The 19,856-nt window shown below is 40.5% G+C and overlaps 1 protein-coding gene across 1 annotated transcript; it reads left to right on the top strand.

The window, feature by feature from the left end:
• Positions 1–3,267: 3,267 nt before the first annotated feature.
• On the top strand, positions 3,268–17,521 carry LOC104526852 (proprotein convertase subtilisin/kexin type 5-like). The gene is made up of 10 exons (XM_029085566.1): positions 3,268–3,343; positions 3,865–4,060; positions 6,316–6,533; positions 7,547–7,783; positions 8,267–8,497; positions 10,118–10,295; positions 11,430–11,644; positions 13,703–13,818; positions 15,364–15,550; positions 16,117–17,521. The coding sequence occupies exons 2-10, from the start codon at positions 3,945–3,947 to the stop codon at positions 16,515–16,517; spliced, it is 1,899 nt and encodes a 632-aa protein (XP_028941399.1). The 5' UTR covers positions 3,268–3,343; positions 3,865–3,944; the 3' UTR covers positions 16,518–17,521.
• Positions 17,522–19,856: the final 2,335 nt, after the last annotated feature.

The raw sequence follows: 19,856 nt of genomic DNA, 5'->3' as shown, positions 1-19,856 counted from the left end.
AAAAAAAAAAAAAAAAAAAAAAAGTCTTATTTCTAGAGTTGGGCCGTTAAAGAGCTTAGATCTGACCAGAAAGCTGAAGGCTGTATCCCAAGCCAACTATCAGAAGTCCAATTGCTTGTGTACATTCCCCTCTGGTGGCGACCAACAAATATTACAGAAAACAGAAAATGCCAAAGGGGCAAGGACTAAATGGAAACTAAAAGTACTTCACTGTAGAAGATCTTTAATTGTAAGGCTTGAAATACTTTTGAAACCATGAGCTTGTTTAAATATTCTTCAGTGGTAGTTAACAACTTCTCTGCTTAACCTTAACTTCTTGATATTTTTTTTTGTATATATATTACACCAACTCTCTTGCCAGGATCAAGGTCCTTTTCCCCTGGCAACACATACTTCAGTAATATTTCTGGCTTGCTTCTTCACACACATAACTGGTATTAAATTACTGCACTTAAAACTACTCAGTAGGGATTCTTAAAAAAATAAAACATTAGCCAGGGTAAGGTAGCTGGATGCAAAGCTGCTGAAAAGGGAAATGAAAATTTGTGCTATTTACTGCATATTTTTAAAAAGGCCAATGATATTTTTAGTGGGAAAATCAGAACTCTTTTGGGCTTCTCATACTTATACACCACTTCTATCTCTTCTTCTTCCACAAGTCAGGGACTCTGTACCTTCCTTACTTGTTCTTGTCTTTCCAAAGAGCTTTTCCAGAGGGTTCAGTTTTTGCACACTGATGATTACCTGATACCCCTCAGGTTCAACTATGGTCAGTATGAATTCTCAAAGGTGACACAGCCTTCCTGTGTCCTCAAACTCAGGGGTTCTATGTCAGCTGTTTGGTAGTATTTGAGGCTGCACATGTCAAAATTCAGTTTGGGGCATTTTCTACCTCCAGAAGGCCTCTGTACCTTTGGAGCTGAAAACAGTCTTCAGGTGATACTTACTGAAATGCTGTCCTAATTCTACCTGTCCTGGTCCTTGATAGGTCTCTGACTCACCATGATCACCAACTTTTCTGGCTATTAAAGCCAATACTAAAGCTATTCGCTGTCTTGCATGGTACACACAAGGGTCCAATACTTTGTTCCTTGACCTCAATCTGGGCAAATCTAGTCTCCAGTCTGGACTGCCACAACCCACATTCACCCTGATGGCATGCAGATTTCTCCTGTTACATTCATTATCCTGTGGATCCAATAGCCTGTGCCTGGACCCTGCATGTTTGGGTGTGCCTTTGGGCCCTGCCTTAGGGAGGCAAGGGATGCTGAAGCCGAAAGGGTGCTGACAAGGAAAACTCTCCTAATCTCATACTATATCTGGAGCTTCTCTACATTGTGCCAGTTACCAACAAGAGTTGCAACACTACAGGATTCACTACCCTGTGCAAGTAGTATTCACAAGTAGTCCCAGTAAAGAATGACTAACCATGTCCTTGCTGAATGCCCTACTGTTAAACAGCCAGGTTTTAATCTGCTGTGCTGTCCCTGGACCCTCCTGAGTTGTTCTTTTTCTGTCCAGGGAGAGCATATTGAGAGATTTTTTAGTGCATGGAGTTTTTAAGATGTTATGAGCTGCTGATAGAGTCAGAAGCGGATGTGACATATTGTTACGAACCATCTCTCAGACACACTGAATGTGGACCTAACTTCCTTCACTGAGATATCTATGGCTCAGTTCATTTTGCAGTAGAGTTATAAATAACAATTAATATTTTTATTACAATTTTTCTTTCTCCTGCCCCTGTGTGATGTTATGCATATGTCCACTTCTCCAGCGAGTGCCTCTCTACTTAATAAAATGCTCACCATTTCCCCTTGCAGGAAAGGGCTCTATATAAGTTTCCTGTTCTCCTCCCTTCTCTTTCTGCTGGAAGTGTTTGCTTTCATGAATTGCATTCAGAATGTCAACATTTTAAACCACCTTTCCATAACAGGCAGAATAAAAAAGTGTTGGGATATGCTGCATGTGGCTAATGGATATTGTCAGCCAGTCCACCGACTTATAGAAATTATACATATTAAACTGGCAGGATGAGCTGGATGTGCTAGCTGAGATGCAAAGCTCAATCTGCAACCAACTTCTCATTTATCCTTTATTTTTTATCCTCAACAAAATCAAAAGGCTATTGTCTTCTGTCCGTTGGCCCACAATTACTTTTTCATCAGACACCCATTTACCCATTGTTACAATAGCTTGGATCAAAATACAGAGCTGCATGCTGGGACCTATCACACTGCACAGCAGACTTTCTCTGTATTAAGTATGATCCTTGAATCTCCTTGTCATTTTGGAGCTGAGTAACACACTGAATAAAGTCTACACAAAGCATAAGTCCTTCCCCACATAGCCGGGGAAGGACTTTTCATAAGGACAACTAGTGACAAAACAAGGGGAAATGGGTTTAAGCTGGAAGAGGGGAGGTTTAGATTAGATATTAGGAAGAAGTTCTTCACTGTGAGGGTGGTCAGACACTGGAATAGGTTGCCCAAGGAAGTTGTGGATGCCCCCTCCCTGGAAGTGTTCAAGGCCAGGCTGGATGAGGCTTTGAGCAACCTGGTCTAGTGGAAGGTGTCCCTGCTGCTGGCAGGGGGGGTGGAACTAGATGATCTTTAAGGTCCCTTCCAATCCAAACCATTCTATGATTCTATGATTCTATAACCAAAGTCTTAGTCTTCCAGAGGCACAAAAACCCCATTTGACACACATCAGACTCTTCTGTTTGAGGGAAATGGCAGGCAATAGCTTTGCAGAGAGTTATTTAACAGATATTCTTTCCAAATACCCATTACTCTCTCCTTCCTACTCAGAGTTTTCTCCTTCAGTTACAGGGTAAGGGTGTTTGCAGCTAGTACAAAATCTCCATGAGAATACCTCACTACACCAAGTCCCCCAAATTTACATACTTTCTAGCTCTTCCTGTTTGCAATATAACACAATTACAGATGTGGATTTGGTTTTGGAGCACTACATTGAAGCTAACATTATTAAACTAGATTATTGTTCCCATATGCAATGAGCAGTCCAGAACAGTGCCTGAGTGAACCTCAGGATAACGTCTTTATTATCCTTGATTACAACCTTTAAGTTATCGTTTAAGAGAGTGTTCTTCAACTTCATGAATTCCAAAAATTCACAGATGTACATTTCTGAAACAGTTTAGAAAAAGCCACAGGAAATGGCCCTCCTAAAGGAAGAGTAAATGAACAAAACCAGTGTAAGACAGTAAAAAAGGGAACTTTTTTTCTTTTCATCCTAGGCGCAAAAAACAAATTGCAGTCCTGTGACCCTTCATGTAGGACCTGTGAGAAATCTGCTGACATATGCACTTCATGTCCAGAAGGTAAGAGACTTCATCTACTTTGGGTAAGTTTTGCAGGAGGCTAAAATATTCTGTATCCTACACACTTACATGAAATATTTTTGTCATTGGTCACTAGAAAGTTCTTTGACAGCTTAAAGCATGGGCAAGTAATCAGATAATTGCCAGGTGAAGTAAGGCTTCAGCTAGAAATTAGGCACATGCCTTTGGCAACAAGTGTAAAAAAAATTGTTAGGGGGATATTGTTCCTTTTCCTTCTTTTCAATCAAAAGTTGTAGACATGATGCAGAAATTACTGACTAGGGATTTATTCAGGAAGATGTACAAGATAATCCTGATGATTCCTTCTAACCATAAATTTCAGTGAAGGTTGAGCAAACTACTTCAGGAAATGGCTTAGAGAATATTTTATTCATGTTTTTAAGCCTCAAAAAGTTAAATTTCAATGAAGTTGGAAGCTTTTTTAAAGCCATCTAAGACAGGAATCTTTTAAATGTATTTCTAATTGGTGCCTTGCCCCACTTTGGTTGCTTTTTTGCCAGGAAAATTTCTTCTCCATGATACCTGTGTTTCTCTGTGCCCTCAAAAAACTTTTGGCAATGTTGCAAGTGGAAAGTGTGAGATGTGCATGGATGGCTGTGAGGTGTGCTCTGACCACTGGCACTGTCAGAAGTGTCAGGCTGAACAGGACCAGCCACTCTTCCTCCACCAAGGCAGATGTTTACAGGACTGCCCTGAGTAAGTAACTCCTGTTGGATGACTGCTCTTTATTTTCTTACTGTGCTTCTTCTCTTTAAAGTTAAGATCCATTATAAACCTTTCAAGGGAGACCTTAATGTAACCTAAGCCATCAGAAACTACCACAAGCTAAAAGTAATTTTCAGCCAGCCTAAAAAACCAGCATTTTCTCTTCCTTAGAGAAAAACTGAAAAATCAAAAGTGAAACTAGACATGAAATCCTATGACAGATGGTACAGCTCCCATTAACCTCAACAGGGCCAGTTTACTTTGGGATAGTCCTTTAGGGTGACTGAAAGTAAACATCTAGTCATTCTCCTAATTGGTCCTTCCTCAAAGTAGAGGTGTGTGAACACATAAAGTGGATGCATCAGATTCCTGATGGAAAAAATATAGTGCTTAGTGATGTATTTCTCTCTTTGCCTTATGTTCTTTATTTTTTCTTGTAATAAATGGAATTCAAAAAGAAAAATTCCTATTTGACTGCAATGAATATTAGATCAGGCACTGACCTAATTGAGTAGATAAGGCTCTCCTGTTTCTGTGCTTTTTTCATCAGCATTCATCACGCTTATACACACACATAAAATCTCTGCTATGAAGTATGAAGATCTTGCTTGGTTAACCTTTTTCTTCAGAAAAATGTGCAGCTCCTGCTTTTCTTACAATCAATACAAATTTTCTGGCAGTACTTTCCTGCTAATTTTGTCAAATAAGGGCCAGTGGAACAGATTCTGATCATCAAATGTCAGAGTAATTGCACTAAAGCCTACTCTAGTCCAGAAACAATATCAGAAATTGCAGCATACAAGCAAAGATAATGTTTGGCATTAACATTTGTTCCCAATACTCATTCCCCACAGGTATCCCACACAGAGTCAGTATAACAAAATTAAACCTTTTCATATATCACTAGTCATTTCAGCTGTTATTATCCCCGTTTTTCCAAATTCCAGACTATAAAAAATGGCTTCACAGACATCACTCAGCAAAGTCCACCAGAATTAAACTCTGGTTGCAGCCTCTGAGGCAAAGTCCTTGAGGCACAACTACTTTCCACTGGAGCAGAGGATTATATGAGATTTCTCTCTTTTTTTAAGGTTTTTTTTTAAGTTTTGGGACATGCCGTAGGAGATAAAAGGGTTGACTTGCTGCATCGATAATTTCTGACGGAGGATTCCGAAAGACTGGGATAGACATATACTCAGGCTTGGAACAAGAGAAGAAGACAGGACTGTGAGAAATAGATGCAGGATTGTGACAAAGGTTAGGAGGAAAAAAGAAGAGAACAGATGGCAGGCACAACTCTTCCTATATTTTCTCTAACCTTGCTCCTGATGCATCCCCTTAGCCTTTATTTGGAAAGATAATTTCCAAGAAGGAAATGAGAAACACCCCGCTACAGGGAAGAACAAGCTTGTTGATGTGAAGTACATGTTCTTGGACTACTTCCTATGTCATCTTCTTTCTTATTTTTCAGCAATGGCTGCACACATATGGATTAGCAATCCTCTTAAAATGTGGACTTGCCTGTCCTTTAACCTGCTAACATTTTGGTTTTGAGTGTCGGCAGATTGGATTGCATCTAGCCTCTCCTTTTATCCCCCTTCTCCTGAATTATGGGCACAATTTTTTACTATGTTTTCTTTATGACTCATAGTCCCAATCGTGATTGTCTGCAGTTGCTCTCACACCACAGATACCAGTAAAACATGCTACCTCCTCACTGTCTCTAGCTTGCTATCATTAAACAAAGGTACTACTTACGCAGTCTGGTTTTGTTGGGTTTTTTTCATTCCAGTCCTCCTTATTCTTCCCAGCCTTCAACTTCCAGAGTTTTCTCTTCTCTTTCTCCCCTCTAGGGCCACTGAAGTTTTCCCTGATACCACTGTTGAGGGACAGCTGTGCAAGACTAGAGATTGCCTCTTTCTTTTCCCAAACATTGTAGATCTTCCTATCTTACATAAGGGGGAAATCAAGAAATGAACAAGGAAGTCCAACTTCCCTTAGAGAATAGGTACAAGAATGAAGGAAGGCCACTCTCCATTCATAGCACCCACCATGCACATTTACTGCTCCCAGGTAGAGGGGATGGAAGTAGAGAACAGGCAACAAATTGTGTGAGAAACCTGTTTGATCCAGTGAAATGTGTGTGCTGGAAAAGTCTCATATATACTTGTAATTCTTCTAGTCTGGACTGTTTGATAACTGTACATTGACCTCCAGTTTGCTTTGTGTTTGTTTTCATTCAATAGGGGATATTTTAATGATTCTGAGACTTGCAAGGAATGCAGTGAATCCTGTAAGACATGTATGGGAAGTGCAACCGATTGCCTGTCCTGTAAAAGTCCTTTGCTTTTGGAGCAGTGGAAATGTAAACCTACCTGTTCAGAGAAGCATTTTGCCTCTGAAGGAATCTGCAAACACTGCCCTGAAATGTGCCAGGAGTGCATTCACAATCAAACATGCAAAGGTATTATAAAGAACTGGTGTTGACTTGGCTAAAATGCATCTGGATCTGTCTGACAGAAGCTCAGATCTGAAAAGAAATTCTGTAATAAGCAAAAATTAAAAAAGATATGTACATTGTTAATCTTTAAGACAGAAGCTAAGCAATCAGAGCTTTATGATGAGACAGCCTAAACTATTCATCTGTAAAGATTTCACATTGCTTTGTATGTTCTTGTTCTTCAGAGATTCCCACTGGTTTTATTATATTTCTGACAGAGTGTATCCATGCCTAAAGACTTGCATACAGATTTACACCAATGTGAAATACCAAATGGCATTTTCCTAGTTTGGTTGAACTTTACATCTCTTTACCATTTTTGCAAATGACTACTCATAGTAGAAGTTGAAATCTTTGTAATGAAACATGTTAGAAAACCCTTAAATATCCTTCTGAGTCTGAATGTCCCTACAAAAATTGCCAAGATAGTTAATATTGAGCAAGTCACTCTGGAAACGTAAACACAGATGAAACAAAAATAATCATAAACAAAGCTATTAAACCAAGTACTCATAATAAAATTAGCTGCTGAATCCCAGCTCTGTGCAAAGACAAACATTCAGGTCCATATATTCCAGTCAGAGTCATATTTTAATAATAAACCAAACAAAACTTAAGATGTGGACATCCCTGATTTTTGCAGGAAGTTCACAATGCAGATATAGTATCTCATCAGAATTACACCTATATTCAGTGACAGTATGGTTTAGTTAATATCAGCAAAGCTGAACAGGTGACTTGGCTTCTCAGTCCTTTAATGTAACACAGAAGATGCTGTGTGTGGATTGGGTCATTATGGGCAGTTTGGAAGGGGAAGACGTTGAAAAAGAAAGTACTACCTTCCCAAACTGTCCTCTTACCTCCTGTTAAAACAGGCACTGCAGGATTTATGGTTTCATAGGATTTCTTCATTCCCTCACTTACAGAGGTCAGAGTCACTGCCCATTTGCTTACCTGCTGTTTGCTGTCCTCTGTAGAGTGTATGGATGAGTTCTTTCTGCACGAGGGGAAGTGTGTGCAGGACTGTCCTTCTCACTTCTACCCTGAAGACAAGCACTGCTTTCCCTGCCATGCAGACTGCAAGGATTGCAACGGCCCAGACTCTGACGACTGCACAGAGTGCACCATTGACTTCTTTGTCCTCTACAGTGGCATGTGTTTTGAAGAGTGCCCTGAAGGGACTTACTATGAAGAAGCCACTGAAGATTGTCAAGGTTGGCAGTTGTTGTTTTCTCCAGAACGGTACTGAGATACAAGTGGGTCTGGTTAAAATCCATCCCAAAAGGGCCTGCGTGTGCTGGCTAAAGTCACTATCAGTGTTCTGCACACAGAGGACTAATGCAGAAAAAGGCATAGCTTAGAACAGCAAAATGGGAGAAAGTTGAGAGGGAGGAAACAAAGCTAGATGTGTTTAATATTATGGGCAACGACTCTGGTAAAGTGCTGAGTACTGCTGGAGATAGTGTGTTGAAAACCACTGCTCAGCAACAGCAGTGCCAGTGAAAAAAGGAAACCTAAGGAACTGTCTGCATAAGACTGAAAACAGTAAAATATTTTACTATGCAAAAGCAGAGCTATCGTTGTTTCCCTTAGTATCTTATCCTAAGATGATGGCTGCTTCTTGCAAAATTAAAGCTGAAGTAATAATCTCAAATGCAACAAGAAACGATGACATCCCTACTGTTTGTCCATTTCAGCATGCAACAAGACATGCCAGACTTGTTCCTCTTCCACTGCCTGCCTTACTTGCAGAAATGGCCTGATGCTAAATCATGACGGGCACTGTGTATCATCTGGATACTGCTCTCACACCGAGTACTACATTGAGAAAACTCAGACCTGCAAGCCTTGTCATAAGAAATGCTTCCACTGCTCAGGACCCACGGAACACCAGTGTCTTAGCTGTGCAAATAACCACTATCTTCTCAGTAAGTGTCTTGCTCCGACCTCCAGATTTTATTCTACACTGAAACCATGAAATAGGCAAGTTTCTGTCAGATTTAGAAACATCTAGGGATGCTTCAGCCAATTAAAATATTGCAAAGTTAACCTGACAAGTAGATAACTTGTGCAGAGATAATAACTTCTGTGAGCTTCCCTGGAAACTCTTTGTGAGTCTGGGCTTGCCACTCATTTGGGTCAAAGCAGGACCTCTAAGTAGCAACAAACAAACTCCATGGCTAAACAAAACCTGTATGTTTCATTTATTTGTATGTACGGTTCCTGTTGTTTCCTACAAGGAACTTAAAAAGACAAGAGGGATATCCTTAGCTTTTTTTTTTTTTTTTTAATATATGCACAAAGAGCTCACATTTTTTATGTTGGCTTTTTTAATCCCTGCAGCAAATCCTGATGAGCAAAGAAATACTTAAGCAGAGCTGTTAAAAAGTTGTTCACTAGGTCAGTATCTCGTGGAAGGCTGAGGTGCAAAACTACTTTTCTGATTTTGGAGCAAAAGACTATATTTTCTCAGAATCAAATTGGTAAAAAGTATAAAATCCCAGAACTTGAACTTTACTTCTTTACATATTCTTTAAAAAGCAAACAAAAGTTTTAGAAAATCATTGGGAGAAAAAAATATTTAAGTGTTATTTCATGCAGGAAAAAAATCTTAAGAGAGTTTGAATTGAAACTGAACCTGAGCTTTTTGAGTCTAATCCTGATGCAGACTTTATGTTCTTAAATTTCTGAGGTCTTGCATCAAACCTTTTTTTATCCACACACTCAGCTGTTTTGCACCATTAGTAATGCAACTGGTAAAGTTGATGAAAGCATGTAAATAAACATCCTGGAGCGGAGAAAGAATTGCAAGAACAGAAATAAGGGCAAGTATCTTCCTTTGCCCAGTTGCAACCTGAGCAGCAAAACCATAAAGACAAGCTATGTAATGAGTACAAGCTACTGAGTAATCACTGCTCTCTTAGCTTGATGCACTTGCAGTTAGTTGCATCAGTTCTAATTTGTCATTCAAAATTCCTATTCTAATGACCCTCTGAAATCTCAGTGAAAAGTGGGATGTACACCTGATACATCTGGGAGCACTACAGGCATTTATTCCCATAACATAAAGTAGCAGCCACAGACAAGGGTAAAGACCAATGAACAAATGTCATTAAATCTCAAATTTACCATCAGATTTGTCATACACACAGAATGCAGTTAGGTTGATGTTTAGAGTGAAACCTAAGGAAAACGGAAATGCAGATAGAAAATTTCCTAATTACTATTTCTTCTGTATATTCTGAAAGAAATCACAGCTGTTGTTAATTATTATGTATTATGCATTTACATTTCACAAAGATAAAAAATTATCTGTTCTAAAGAGCCTGATAATGTATATAAAATGCAGAAATGAGGACTAATGAACAGACAAGGCTCGGGAAAAAAACAAAAAATAATTACTATATCCCAATATTCTCTTTTCTTGTGCTGGTCCACACTCTAACAGCACCCCTTGTTAGCAAGTTTGTTCTAGCACAGCTGTATGGGATGTTATATAGCAGCAAATACTGAATATGATGTGTTATTCTGCATTGTTGTCTGTGCAGATACAACCTGTGTTGAAACATGCCCAGATGGGTATTATGCTGACAGTGATGAGGGACAATGTTCCCCATGCCACAGCACCTGTGTCACTTGCACTGGAAAACACAGCTCACAGTGCCTTTCCTGCAAACCTGGCTGGTACAGACAAGGAAGAGGATGCATAAACCAGTGTCCAGCAGGGTAAGGTCCAAGATCTTTAGCTAAGAGCTACATCACAGGAAGAGCTTTGAGAAATTAGATCACTCTGCCCTATTCTACTTCAGGGTGAAATAGAACTGAATTCTATTTTCAGGTGAAAAATTATTATGTTGTTCTAGTACAGAGGTGGTGGAAAACCTCCCCTCGCAGTAGAAAACTGTAAAGTTGGTGCCCATATTGGGACCAGCTTGATGTGGTGTGGCCATTCTTAACACTCCAAGGATGCTTTTAGGTTCTGTTTATGCAAAACAGTGCGAAGCAGAAAAAATATGCTAAGCTATCTGTTTAGTCAGCTTGAGTACAGAAAGCAGTGTAACTTCCTTCAAGCAAACTTGCAGCCTCCACTGAGTCTGAAGTTCAGATGAGGTTACTTTTTTCTTGCATTGTTTATAATGAATCATAATGAAACCAATCACAAAACACTTTTCAACTGTGGACTCAATTCTAGACAGCAACTTCATAGATATGAGTCCATTTCATTTCAAAATGTGAATTCAGTGTGCTTTTGTGAATATGCCTCAGAAATTCAAATTTGGGAAGTGGACCTATGATTTCTGGTTCAGTTCCATTTCATTTTGCAGTACAGTACAATCACACTGGCTCTTAAATTGAGTTATCATCCAATTAAATTGGAAATCTGTATTGACTACATCTCAACAAAACCACAGTGTAGCAATCCTTTTTTCCTGACAGCACAACTTAGGTGAACACTGTTCCTCTGCTGGTATCCTTTGGCTAGGCCTGTTTGTGCACTGAAAGGAAATATGAAATTTCTGAATTTCCATCTGACAGCTGGTCATCAGGAGATGCTTATCTATATATATATATCTGTATATATCTATATACACTTACTCTGTGTCTGAATTCACCCGACTTTAGAAAGCCTTGTTTTATAAACCTTCAATTTACAAAGTCTTGCTTTATATCTGAATTCCAATGTCTAAGGGGAATTAAAAAAAAATAATTATATTTTCACAGAGATTGCAAATGTTTACTGTGATCACGTCAATATCACTTTTATACATTGATATAATTACAGTACAAGCTAAGGATGGAGGATGTTTCAGTTTTCCTGTCACTGCTGGGCTTTATGTAAAGCCATCTGATCTGTTTCAGGTATTTTGCACAAAACTCCACTGGGTCATGTGAGAGATGCCACAAGGGTTGTAAGGAGTGTATGGGGCCTCGACCCACGGACTGCCTTCTCTGTGATACATATTTCTACCTGTTGCGCTCCAAGAATGAATGTGTTAGCTCTTGCCCTGACTATTACTACGAAAGCAAGGACAACATCTGTGAAAGATGCCACCCTTCCTGCCGGACCTGTGAAGGTAAAAGCATATGCTACGCTTTGACCAAAAACAGGGTTATTGAAACACCTCCTTCTCTTTTTTTTTTTTTTTAATTTTCCTCTCTGCTCCAAGATTTGGAAGCATTTCACAGGGACATACCACTTACAGCACTACCAACCTGTCCATAACCAAAGTAGCTGTGGTGGGTAATGCAGACCTCCCTTGGGGCTGCCAGGCTCTCCCTGGCCCCGAGTGACTTGCTGCTGCTGCCTTACTTTTAGAGTATTGATAGATCAAGATCAAAGCAAGGATATAAATTCCTGCCAAGCTCCACACAGGGATGCCTCCAGCCACAGTACACCAGCCTAATGGCAGCAGCTCTCAGGGAGGGCTGGGAGCGAGTCCCCATGCCAAGTCAGTCAAGGGAAAAGAATAGACAATAGTAATGAACTTTCCATCAGCCAGGCCCCTGGCAGAGATGCTCATCAACTTCAGTAAAAAGGGCTCTGTTGGTTACAGGGCTGGACCTCATTTCTTGCACAAACAATAATGACTGAACGATATCTCACTCTTTGTCCTACTCTGTGAAAGCCAGGGAACCTAAATCCAACCACACATCTTCACAGTCTGCAAAGGGAAGAGTAGAAAGAGCCGTAAAGCATATCTTTAGGCTGAAAAGAAAAAAAGAAAAAAAAAAAAAAAAAAAGAAAAAGTTATGTCTGCTGCTTTTTGACTATGAAGTCAAGTATTTTTCAAAGTGAACTTTGAGAGACCATCTATTTTGTTCTGTTACACAGATATGTATTCAGTTTCTTCTTTTTAGTAGTTCACTCAATTCTGAAGCAAGCAGCATTAATCCCCTTGGACCCATTTGGTGTCCTTTTCTACCTGAATAGCATCAGATGATAGCTAACAGGTGGCACTCTGCAGCTTAAACCATGCCATATTGTAACATACGAAATTTGTTTTGGGTAGCAGATATACTGGATAGCACAGATGGCTAATTGCAACATAAAAATATTTAAAATTGTGGGAATAACTCTTAGAGTGAAGCCACCTTCAAGAACTATTAAAATGTAATTGTATAACAACATTATAACAAGTAACAGAAATATTTTGGCTTGAATTTGGAACAAAAAGCCATTTTAATTTACAGACTACTTCCACTGATTTTTGCTTTACTTGGAATAAATACTACAGGACAGATTTTCTATCGTAATTACAGAGACACTAAAATGAAACACAAGCCAGTCCTTATAAACCCGTAAACCTGAGGGCGTTTTGACATGCATCTGCATTGCTGACATACGAGCACAGAAGTGTTGTAGTGTCTCTTGTTTCTCAAGAGCAGGAAGGCAAACACTGCACTCTCAGAAAAATCACATAGTAAATTCACTGGGTTACAGCAGGTTGCTAACTTCAGTTTTTAACTGCTGCTAATGTGAGCTACTTGCATTTCCACTTTCTTCCTTTCAGACAGTGGCAGAAAATGCCTAATTGCAGGGAAATAGACAGGTGCATCTTAACCCGTAGGACAAACCCTTCACGTCAGTGTTTCACAAAAACACTACACGCAGCATCTGCCTTCAAAAAGAGCCTCCAAAACTCAGTGCATATGATGCTCTGTTTGCACCTAGCGAAGAAATTTTTTTCCTATGCAACTAAAGAATTTATTTTGCTGTTCAAACATAAACATACCTTAATTGATTGTGGTTTTAAAATGGTTAGCTAGCAGGCCTAATAAGTACTGACTTCATGAAGGAGACCATTTGGCCAAGGTTCCCCACAATTTTACTTCAGTGCACTGACATAATTGATTTTTGTGAATGTGTTGGATCTTCCCTGTGCAACTGATTCACAAACCAGCTTTTCACGAATATCAAAACACATGAGAAATACATTTTGTGGGCACATAAAACCTCAAGACAAGGCCTAAGCTCTTTTTAATACCAGCCTCCTTATGCTGAACTCCTCACTGCTGACTCTTGCTATTAACAAATACACTCTTCTTTGGTGGTAACGGTCAGTATTATTTTTAAAGGAAGTTAGATGACAGTTTTTGCTCTGGTAATATTGTTGTTTTATTTGCCTTTCTAGGGAAGGGAGCATTCAGCTGCACATCTTGTGTATGGAGCTACAGTTTATTAGGTGGAATGTGCAACTCAGACTGTTTTGTAGGTGAATACAAAGTCCAGGAGACACCAGGACAAGAGGTACCTATTCACAGGCATTTTCTCCTCTGATTTGTATGCTGAACTTCAACTTCTGAACACAATACAAACACAGAATGCTCTTCTCTGAGTTTTTAAAGCTGCCTATCTTTAAATATGCTTACTTTTTTCTCTTTCTGGGGTTGTCTACTACAGAGTAATCCTCTACCAGTAAATATAAAGGCACAACTTTAGCAACCATGATACCAAAGCCATGTGAACAAAATCAGCTATATTAGTAATACAGCAATTTTTTTTTCCTTCCAGTATAATTGATATTTCCCTGCAGATTTCTGCTGCTTTGTCTGTAAGAAATCACATCACATTCCCAATTGACAGCTCTGCTGGCAGAAACCTCTAGTGGAGGGACAGACTGAAGTTAACAGAGCTGTATATTTAGTAGACTAGAACCCCAATTAGGTTTGGGACTGTGCCACAAGTCTGGGCACTCCAGCTTCCAGATTTCCACACCAACTGCCTTCCAAAGATGTTTATTCAAGAATATAGCAGCAAGGCAAGCCAGCTGGCTTGAGATGATGCATACCCTGGAGTCTCTGGCCTGGAATATCCCCTTAGCAGTGCTGCTCCATAGCTGTGAGCCTGAGAAAATAGCTCAAGAGCTGGGGACCACAGAAGTCCTCAGTTCTTTGAAAGAGATTTGCATCTAAGAAACTGGACCTCCCAGTATGACCCTCCCATCTTGCCCAGGTTTTTTTGATTCAGGACAAGTAGCCTCACAGGTCTGACAGCAAGTTTTATGAAAGGTTATTGGATTTCCAGATCCTCACAATGGATATGGTGTCCTGCTCCCACAGCAGAAAAATAGAACTTTTTTCTCAATAGGCCAGGAATTGTGAACACTGGAAGCCCTGAAATATCTGAGCTCAGAGCGTTCTGCAAGGTAAATGTGACAACAATGCTCTCTGGTAGTCTTTGTACACAGAGGCTCCCAGGAGCCTATCTGGAATTTAAGAAGCATATTTGAATCTAAGCTGTTTCTGTAAAACAGAACCAACACAATCTAATAAAAATCTGGTTTGCTAGAAAATTTCCAGACAGCTTTATTCCTTACTTCTGCTCCTTCCCAAGTTAGAAAGGAAATTCATTCTCTCAGCTGCCTTTTTCTTATTCCAGAATATTTCATGTTGCTACTCCCTTGTCAGTTACTTTTAATGATACTCTTGGGTATACTTCTTGAAGGCCACTTTACCATCACTACTGCCAACGAACCACAGATCTGCTAGGATGTGACTAGTAAAACAGAAACACGCTTTCTGGACAAAGAGCTTACAGTCTGGCCATATTTTATTTTGCTGTCTAGCTAGGTGAGATCTCTGAGCTCCTACAATTTTGCTCCCTCTCCCTACAAGCAGATCACTGAGAACCTAGGAAACATGAATCAAATTTTAGTTTTCCTACTCCCTACTGTATTTTGCATTGACACCTATGGTGTCCAGAGATGACCACCCAGACAGTGAATGACAGGACAGAACTGGGCAGGTCAGAATCCAAACTGAAAAGTGCATTGCTTCTGTTCTGTGTCTGAAGGAGGACGAGCCCAAGTGTGAGAAATGTGACAAGTCATGCACTGAGTGCAAGGGACCTGGGCCTCTCAACTGCACGGTCTGTCCGGCCAGCATGCAGCTGTACCTGGAGGAAAGCCGCTGCCTGCCCTGCTGCAGTGACCCTGACCCAGCAGGCACCTCAGACTGCTGTGACTGCAGTGAAACACAAGGTAGGACCATGCTGAAGAGCAGTAATGGGCTTTATGACTCACTAGGCTGACATTTAAAAATCAAAAGGGGAATAGAGCAAAAACGGGCTGCTGAGTTGCAGGCACACAGTGTGCTTCTAGTGCTCCATCACTAGAACAGGAATGGCTTTACACAAATAACAGCAATCGTGACTGATGCAGGAGATGGCACCCTCTTGTACTCACAGCTATCCTGTTAAATGGCCAAGCATTTAAAAAATCAGGTGACAGGGAATGCTTGCTTCAGCTGATAGCCACCTGAATCACTGCATTTTAAGCATATGAAAATGTATTTGTGTGCCTGTTAGCTTTTCTGCTTCTTCCTGATTATTTCTAATCTAATACAGAAGCATAGCTATCCCAGCAAACTCGCTTACATCCTTATACCATCACAGCTACAAGAACACAGTTGTGGTACTGGAAGAGTAAGGTATTCAGTCAAATGCATTTAAAAATATAAACAGGCCTAAAAGTTGTACTGCTTTTTTTAAGACAAATATCCCACACACACACATACAAGGTCTTTTTTTTTTTAACTGCTGTTGTAGATGACTGTGTATTACGGACCACTCTACCACCCAAGACCAAAAGCAAAACTATTTTCTTTGTTATTACCTGCATTTTGCTTCTCCTTGTCATTGGAGCCATTATATTTGTCTGGAGAAAATCACGAGCCAAAACCGAGGCTGTCAATAAAGGCGGGTATGAGAAGCTGACAAATCATCCCAAAACCTTTCCTTCCTACATGAGTAGCTACCATGAGAGTCCCAGTTACCAGGAAGATCAAGTGATTGAGTATAGAGATGCGGATAACGAAGATGATGATGAAGACGACATAGTGTATATGGGCCAGGATGGCACAGTCTATCGCAAATTTAAATATGGACTTTTGGAGGATGATGTGGAAGATGATCTTGAATACGATGATGAGAGTTATTCATTTAGATAACTTTGCAGTAATTTATTAATTTCATGTTTTGTTGCTTTTCCTATTAAATCACAGGAATTTAGTTAAGTATGTTTAGTTTCTTCTTAGTACGTTGAGCTCAAGATTTTAACTACAGTTATTGTGAGAGCAGAATGGTTTCTAAAAACATTTCTCCCTAAAGCTTTACATAAATCCTTGCTAGGCTTTTAAGTAGCATTCCAGACGGAGTAGGCTGGTTGAGACTATGGTTTTGTGCATTTGTGTGGAGAGCAAATCTTTCCCAATATGTTTTTGTGTGCACTATAACTAATACAAACTCTGCTTCAAACCACACACGCACACTTACTGAGAACCTTGCCAATCACTACTAGAAATGTGCAGATATAAGCACGATGGGTGTATTTATCTACCTGACAAATGCCACTGCGATAGGATGCCAGTAATTTACTACTTTGTGATTATAGTTACTCAGCAATTCAAAATAGAATAGGCAGATTTTCTTCACTGGTATCATCTAGCGCATCTGTGTTCCTACCAGCCAACACATCGCTCCTTACAACCATTTTGCATACTTCCCAGTGAAATCACACATCTATGAAGTGTTTTAAGATTTCTGATTGTGACTCTACTCCAGGTAACTATACTGTATTCACGGTTTGCATGAAACGTAACTAAAATATTTTATATATCATCCTTTGATTATTTTTTTCTGTGGAGCTTGTCAAATTTTCATTGTACACACAAACTTCTGGGATTCCTGCAGAAGGAAATATGGTCTATAAGCATGCCCACAAAAAAAGGACTCCTTTTGTCTTTTTAACTACCTTCTTAGTGATTTAAACACAGAACATTTATTCAAGCAGCTTTTCCATGTCTGTTGTAAATGGTTGAGGATGTTCAGACAATGGCAATGGAATAATTAGCACTTATTTGGTAACACAACGTAAAGGAACACCGCAATGTGACTTTTTATTACTATTACAGAAATATAATTTATCATACTAAAGAAAAGGATGCTCTTTATGGCCCTTTGTTGTGAAAGAATAAATTCTTGTTACAAAACTGTCTTGAAATGCTGTTGTCAAGTTTCATTCACTCTTGAGTTCCTTTAGATTTCCAGTAAGAAACTACATCCAAAAAGAAAAACAAACAAAACAACAAACTCCAAATTCTTCTCAAACACTAATTGTTCTTCAGATGTTCTTTGTTGTGGCTTGGGCACACCACTTCAACCACATTGCGAGTTATCACCTGCATATTCTTTCACTTCTGATTCTTCCTGCTCTGCAGTCTGACACTTTCCTTCTGGCTTTCACAGCCTGTCACATTGTGGTGCCAAAATGACTGTGGTGGTTTCCCTGGGCTAGCCCCTCAGCCAGCAGCCAACACAGCCGTTCACCCACTTCCCCCTCACCCCCAGGGGATAGGGGACAGGATTGGAGGGCAAGGGGAAGGAGGCTTGTAGGTTGAGATAAGAACAGTTTAATAATTGAAATAAAACTTAAAATAATACCAATATTAAAATAGTAAAAATGATAATAATAGTAATAAAATATGCAAATGAGTGACACACAGTGCAATTGCTCACCGTCCGCTGACCAAGCCCAGCCTGTTCCCAGACAACGATCCCGGAGGAGCAACAATCCCGAACCAAAACTGCAATCCTGAAAGAGCGAGAGCCCGAGCAAGTCAGAGGGAGAGAAAAGAGGAAGAGACCCTCATTATTATGCTGAACATTATACAATATGGAATATCCTATTGACATATCCAAATGCAAATTTAGCTCATTAATTTAAATATTCCTCACCCCCTTAAGTCTTGTGCTTGTGGACTAACAGAACACGAAGCCCTTCACTTCCAGTGACAAAAATGCAAACACTTTCTCTCTTTGTTCTCAGTGTTTCTCTCATAACAAGTCCCAGGCTGAGAGCAAAGCACAGCACTATCCCAGCTACTAAAAAAGAAACCCAGCTCTGTTTCAGCTAAAAACCAGGACACACATGCAGTCAAAGGTGCTGGATGTCAAAAGCAGAAGAAGACTTCCTTTTAGTGCTAAAGCTGCACAGGTAGAGCTGAGGCACCATTTGTTAGGAGAGACGCAGTACTGGTAAATTCCCTCCAGCCAAATAAGCAGTGCTTTTTGGGAGAGATTCAAATGACTGCTCAAATAAGCCTCTTCTTAGAGAAGTAGCAGGCTGCATGCAGCAGCATGCATGATTTCGTACTACACAGGTAAGGCAACAAGGTGCATGTCTTACAAAACGGCAGATAATCACAGAATCACAGAATGCGAGGGATTGGAAGGGACCTCTGGAGATCATCTAGTCCAACCCCTCTGCCGGAGCAGGATCACCTACAGCAGGTCACAGAGGACCATGTACAGGTGGGTTTTGGATATCTCCAGAGAAGGAGACTCCACAACCTCCCTGGGCAGCCTGTTCCTGCGTCCTGTCACTCTCACAGTGAAAAAGTTTTTCCTTATGTTTACATGGAACCTCCTATGCTCCAGCTTGCACCCATTTCCCCTGGTCCTACCGTTGGACATCACTGAGAAGAGCCTGTCTCCAACTTCCTGGCATTCGCCCTTTACATATTTATAAACATTAATGAGGTCACCCCTCAGTCTCCTCTTTTCCAAGCTAAAGAGACCCAGCTCCCTCAGCCTTTCCTCATAAGGGAGATGCTCCACTCCCTTAATCACCTTGGTGGCTCTATGCTGGACTCCCTCAAGGAGTTCCCTGTCCTTCTTGAACTGTGGGGCCCAGAACTGGACACAATATTCTAGATGTGACCTCACCAGGGCAGAGTAGAGGGGGAGGAGAACCTCTCTAGACCTACTAACCACACACCCCTTCTAATACACCTCAGGATGCCATTGGCCTTCCTGGCCACGAGGGCACATTGCTGGCTCATGGACGCCCAGGTCCATTTCCCCTGTGCTGCTCTCCAACAGGTCTGTCCCCAACCTATACTGGTACATTACCTTGAAGGTGAAACAGTTCTCTTAGGAGATCAGTAAATAACTAATGAATTGAGATAGAATGAGGACGAGAATCACATTCACAGAAGCACAGAATAGTAGGGGTTGGAAGCAACCTCTGGAGATCATCTAGTCCAACCTCCCTACCAAAGCAGGTTCACCTACGGCCCCAGGACTGCATCCAGGCAGGTTTTGAATGTCTCCAGAGAAGGAGACTCCACAACCTCTCTGGGCAGCCTGTTCCAGTGGCCTGTCACCCTCACAGTAAAGAAGTTTTTCCTCATGTTCAAGCAGAACCTCCTGTGTTCCAGCTTGTGCCAGTTCCCCCTTGTTCTGTTGCTGAGTACAACCCCATCCTCTTGACACCCACCCTTTATATA

This window comes from Antrostomus carolinensis, unplaced genomic scaffold, assembly GCF_000700745.2.
Source record: "Antrostomus carolinensis isolate BGI_N321 unplaced genomic scaffold, ASM70074v2 scaffold25696, whole genome shotgun sequence".
Classification (NCBI taxonomy): Eukaryota; Metazoa; Chordata; class Aves; order Caprimulgiformes; family Caprimulgidae; genus Antrostomus; species Antrostomus carolinensis.
Note: the sequence above shows the minus strand (reverse complement) of the source record. Positions and strands in the feature narration are given on the sequence as shown.

What these genes read in the sequence shown, in the direction of transcription:
- LOC104526852 (XM_029085566.1), top strand. Translation starts at nt 3,945, where the DNA reads ATGTGCATGGATGGCTGTGAGGTGTGCTCTGACCACTGGCACTGTCAG. An exon ending in AGCCACTGAAGATTGTCAAG is followed by an intron (nt 7,784 to 8,266) that starts GTTGGCAGTTGT and finishes TGTCCATTTCAG; the next exon opens with CATGCAACAAGACATGCCAG. An exon ending in TTCCTGCCGGACCTGTGAAG is followed by an intron (nt 11,645 to 13,702) that starts GTAAAAGCATAT and finishes TTGCCTTTCTAG; the next exon opens with GGAAGGGAGCATTCAGCTGC.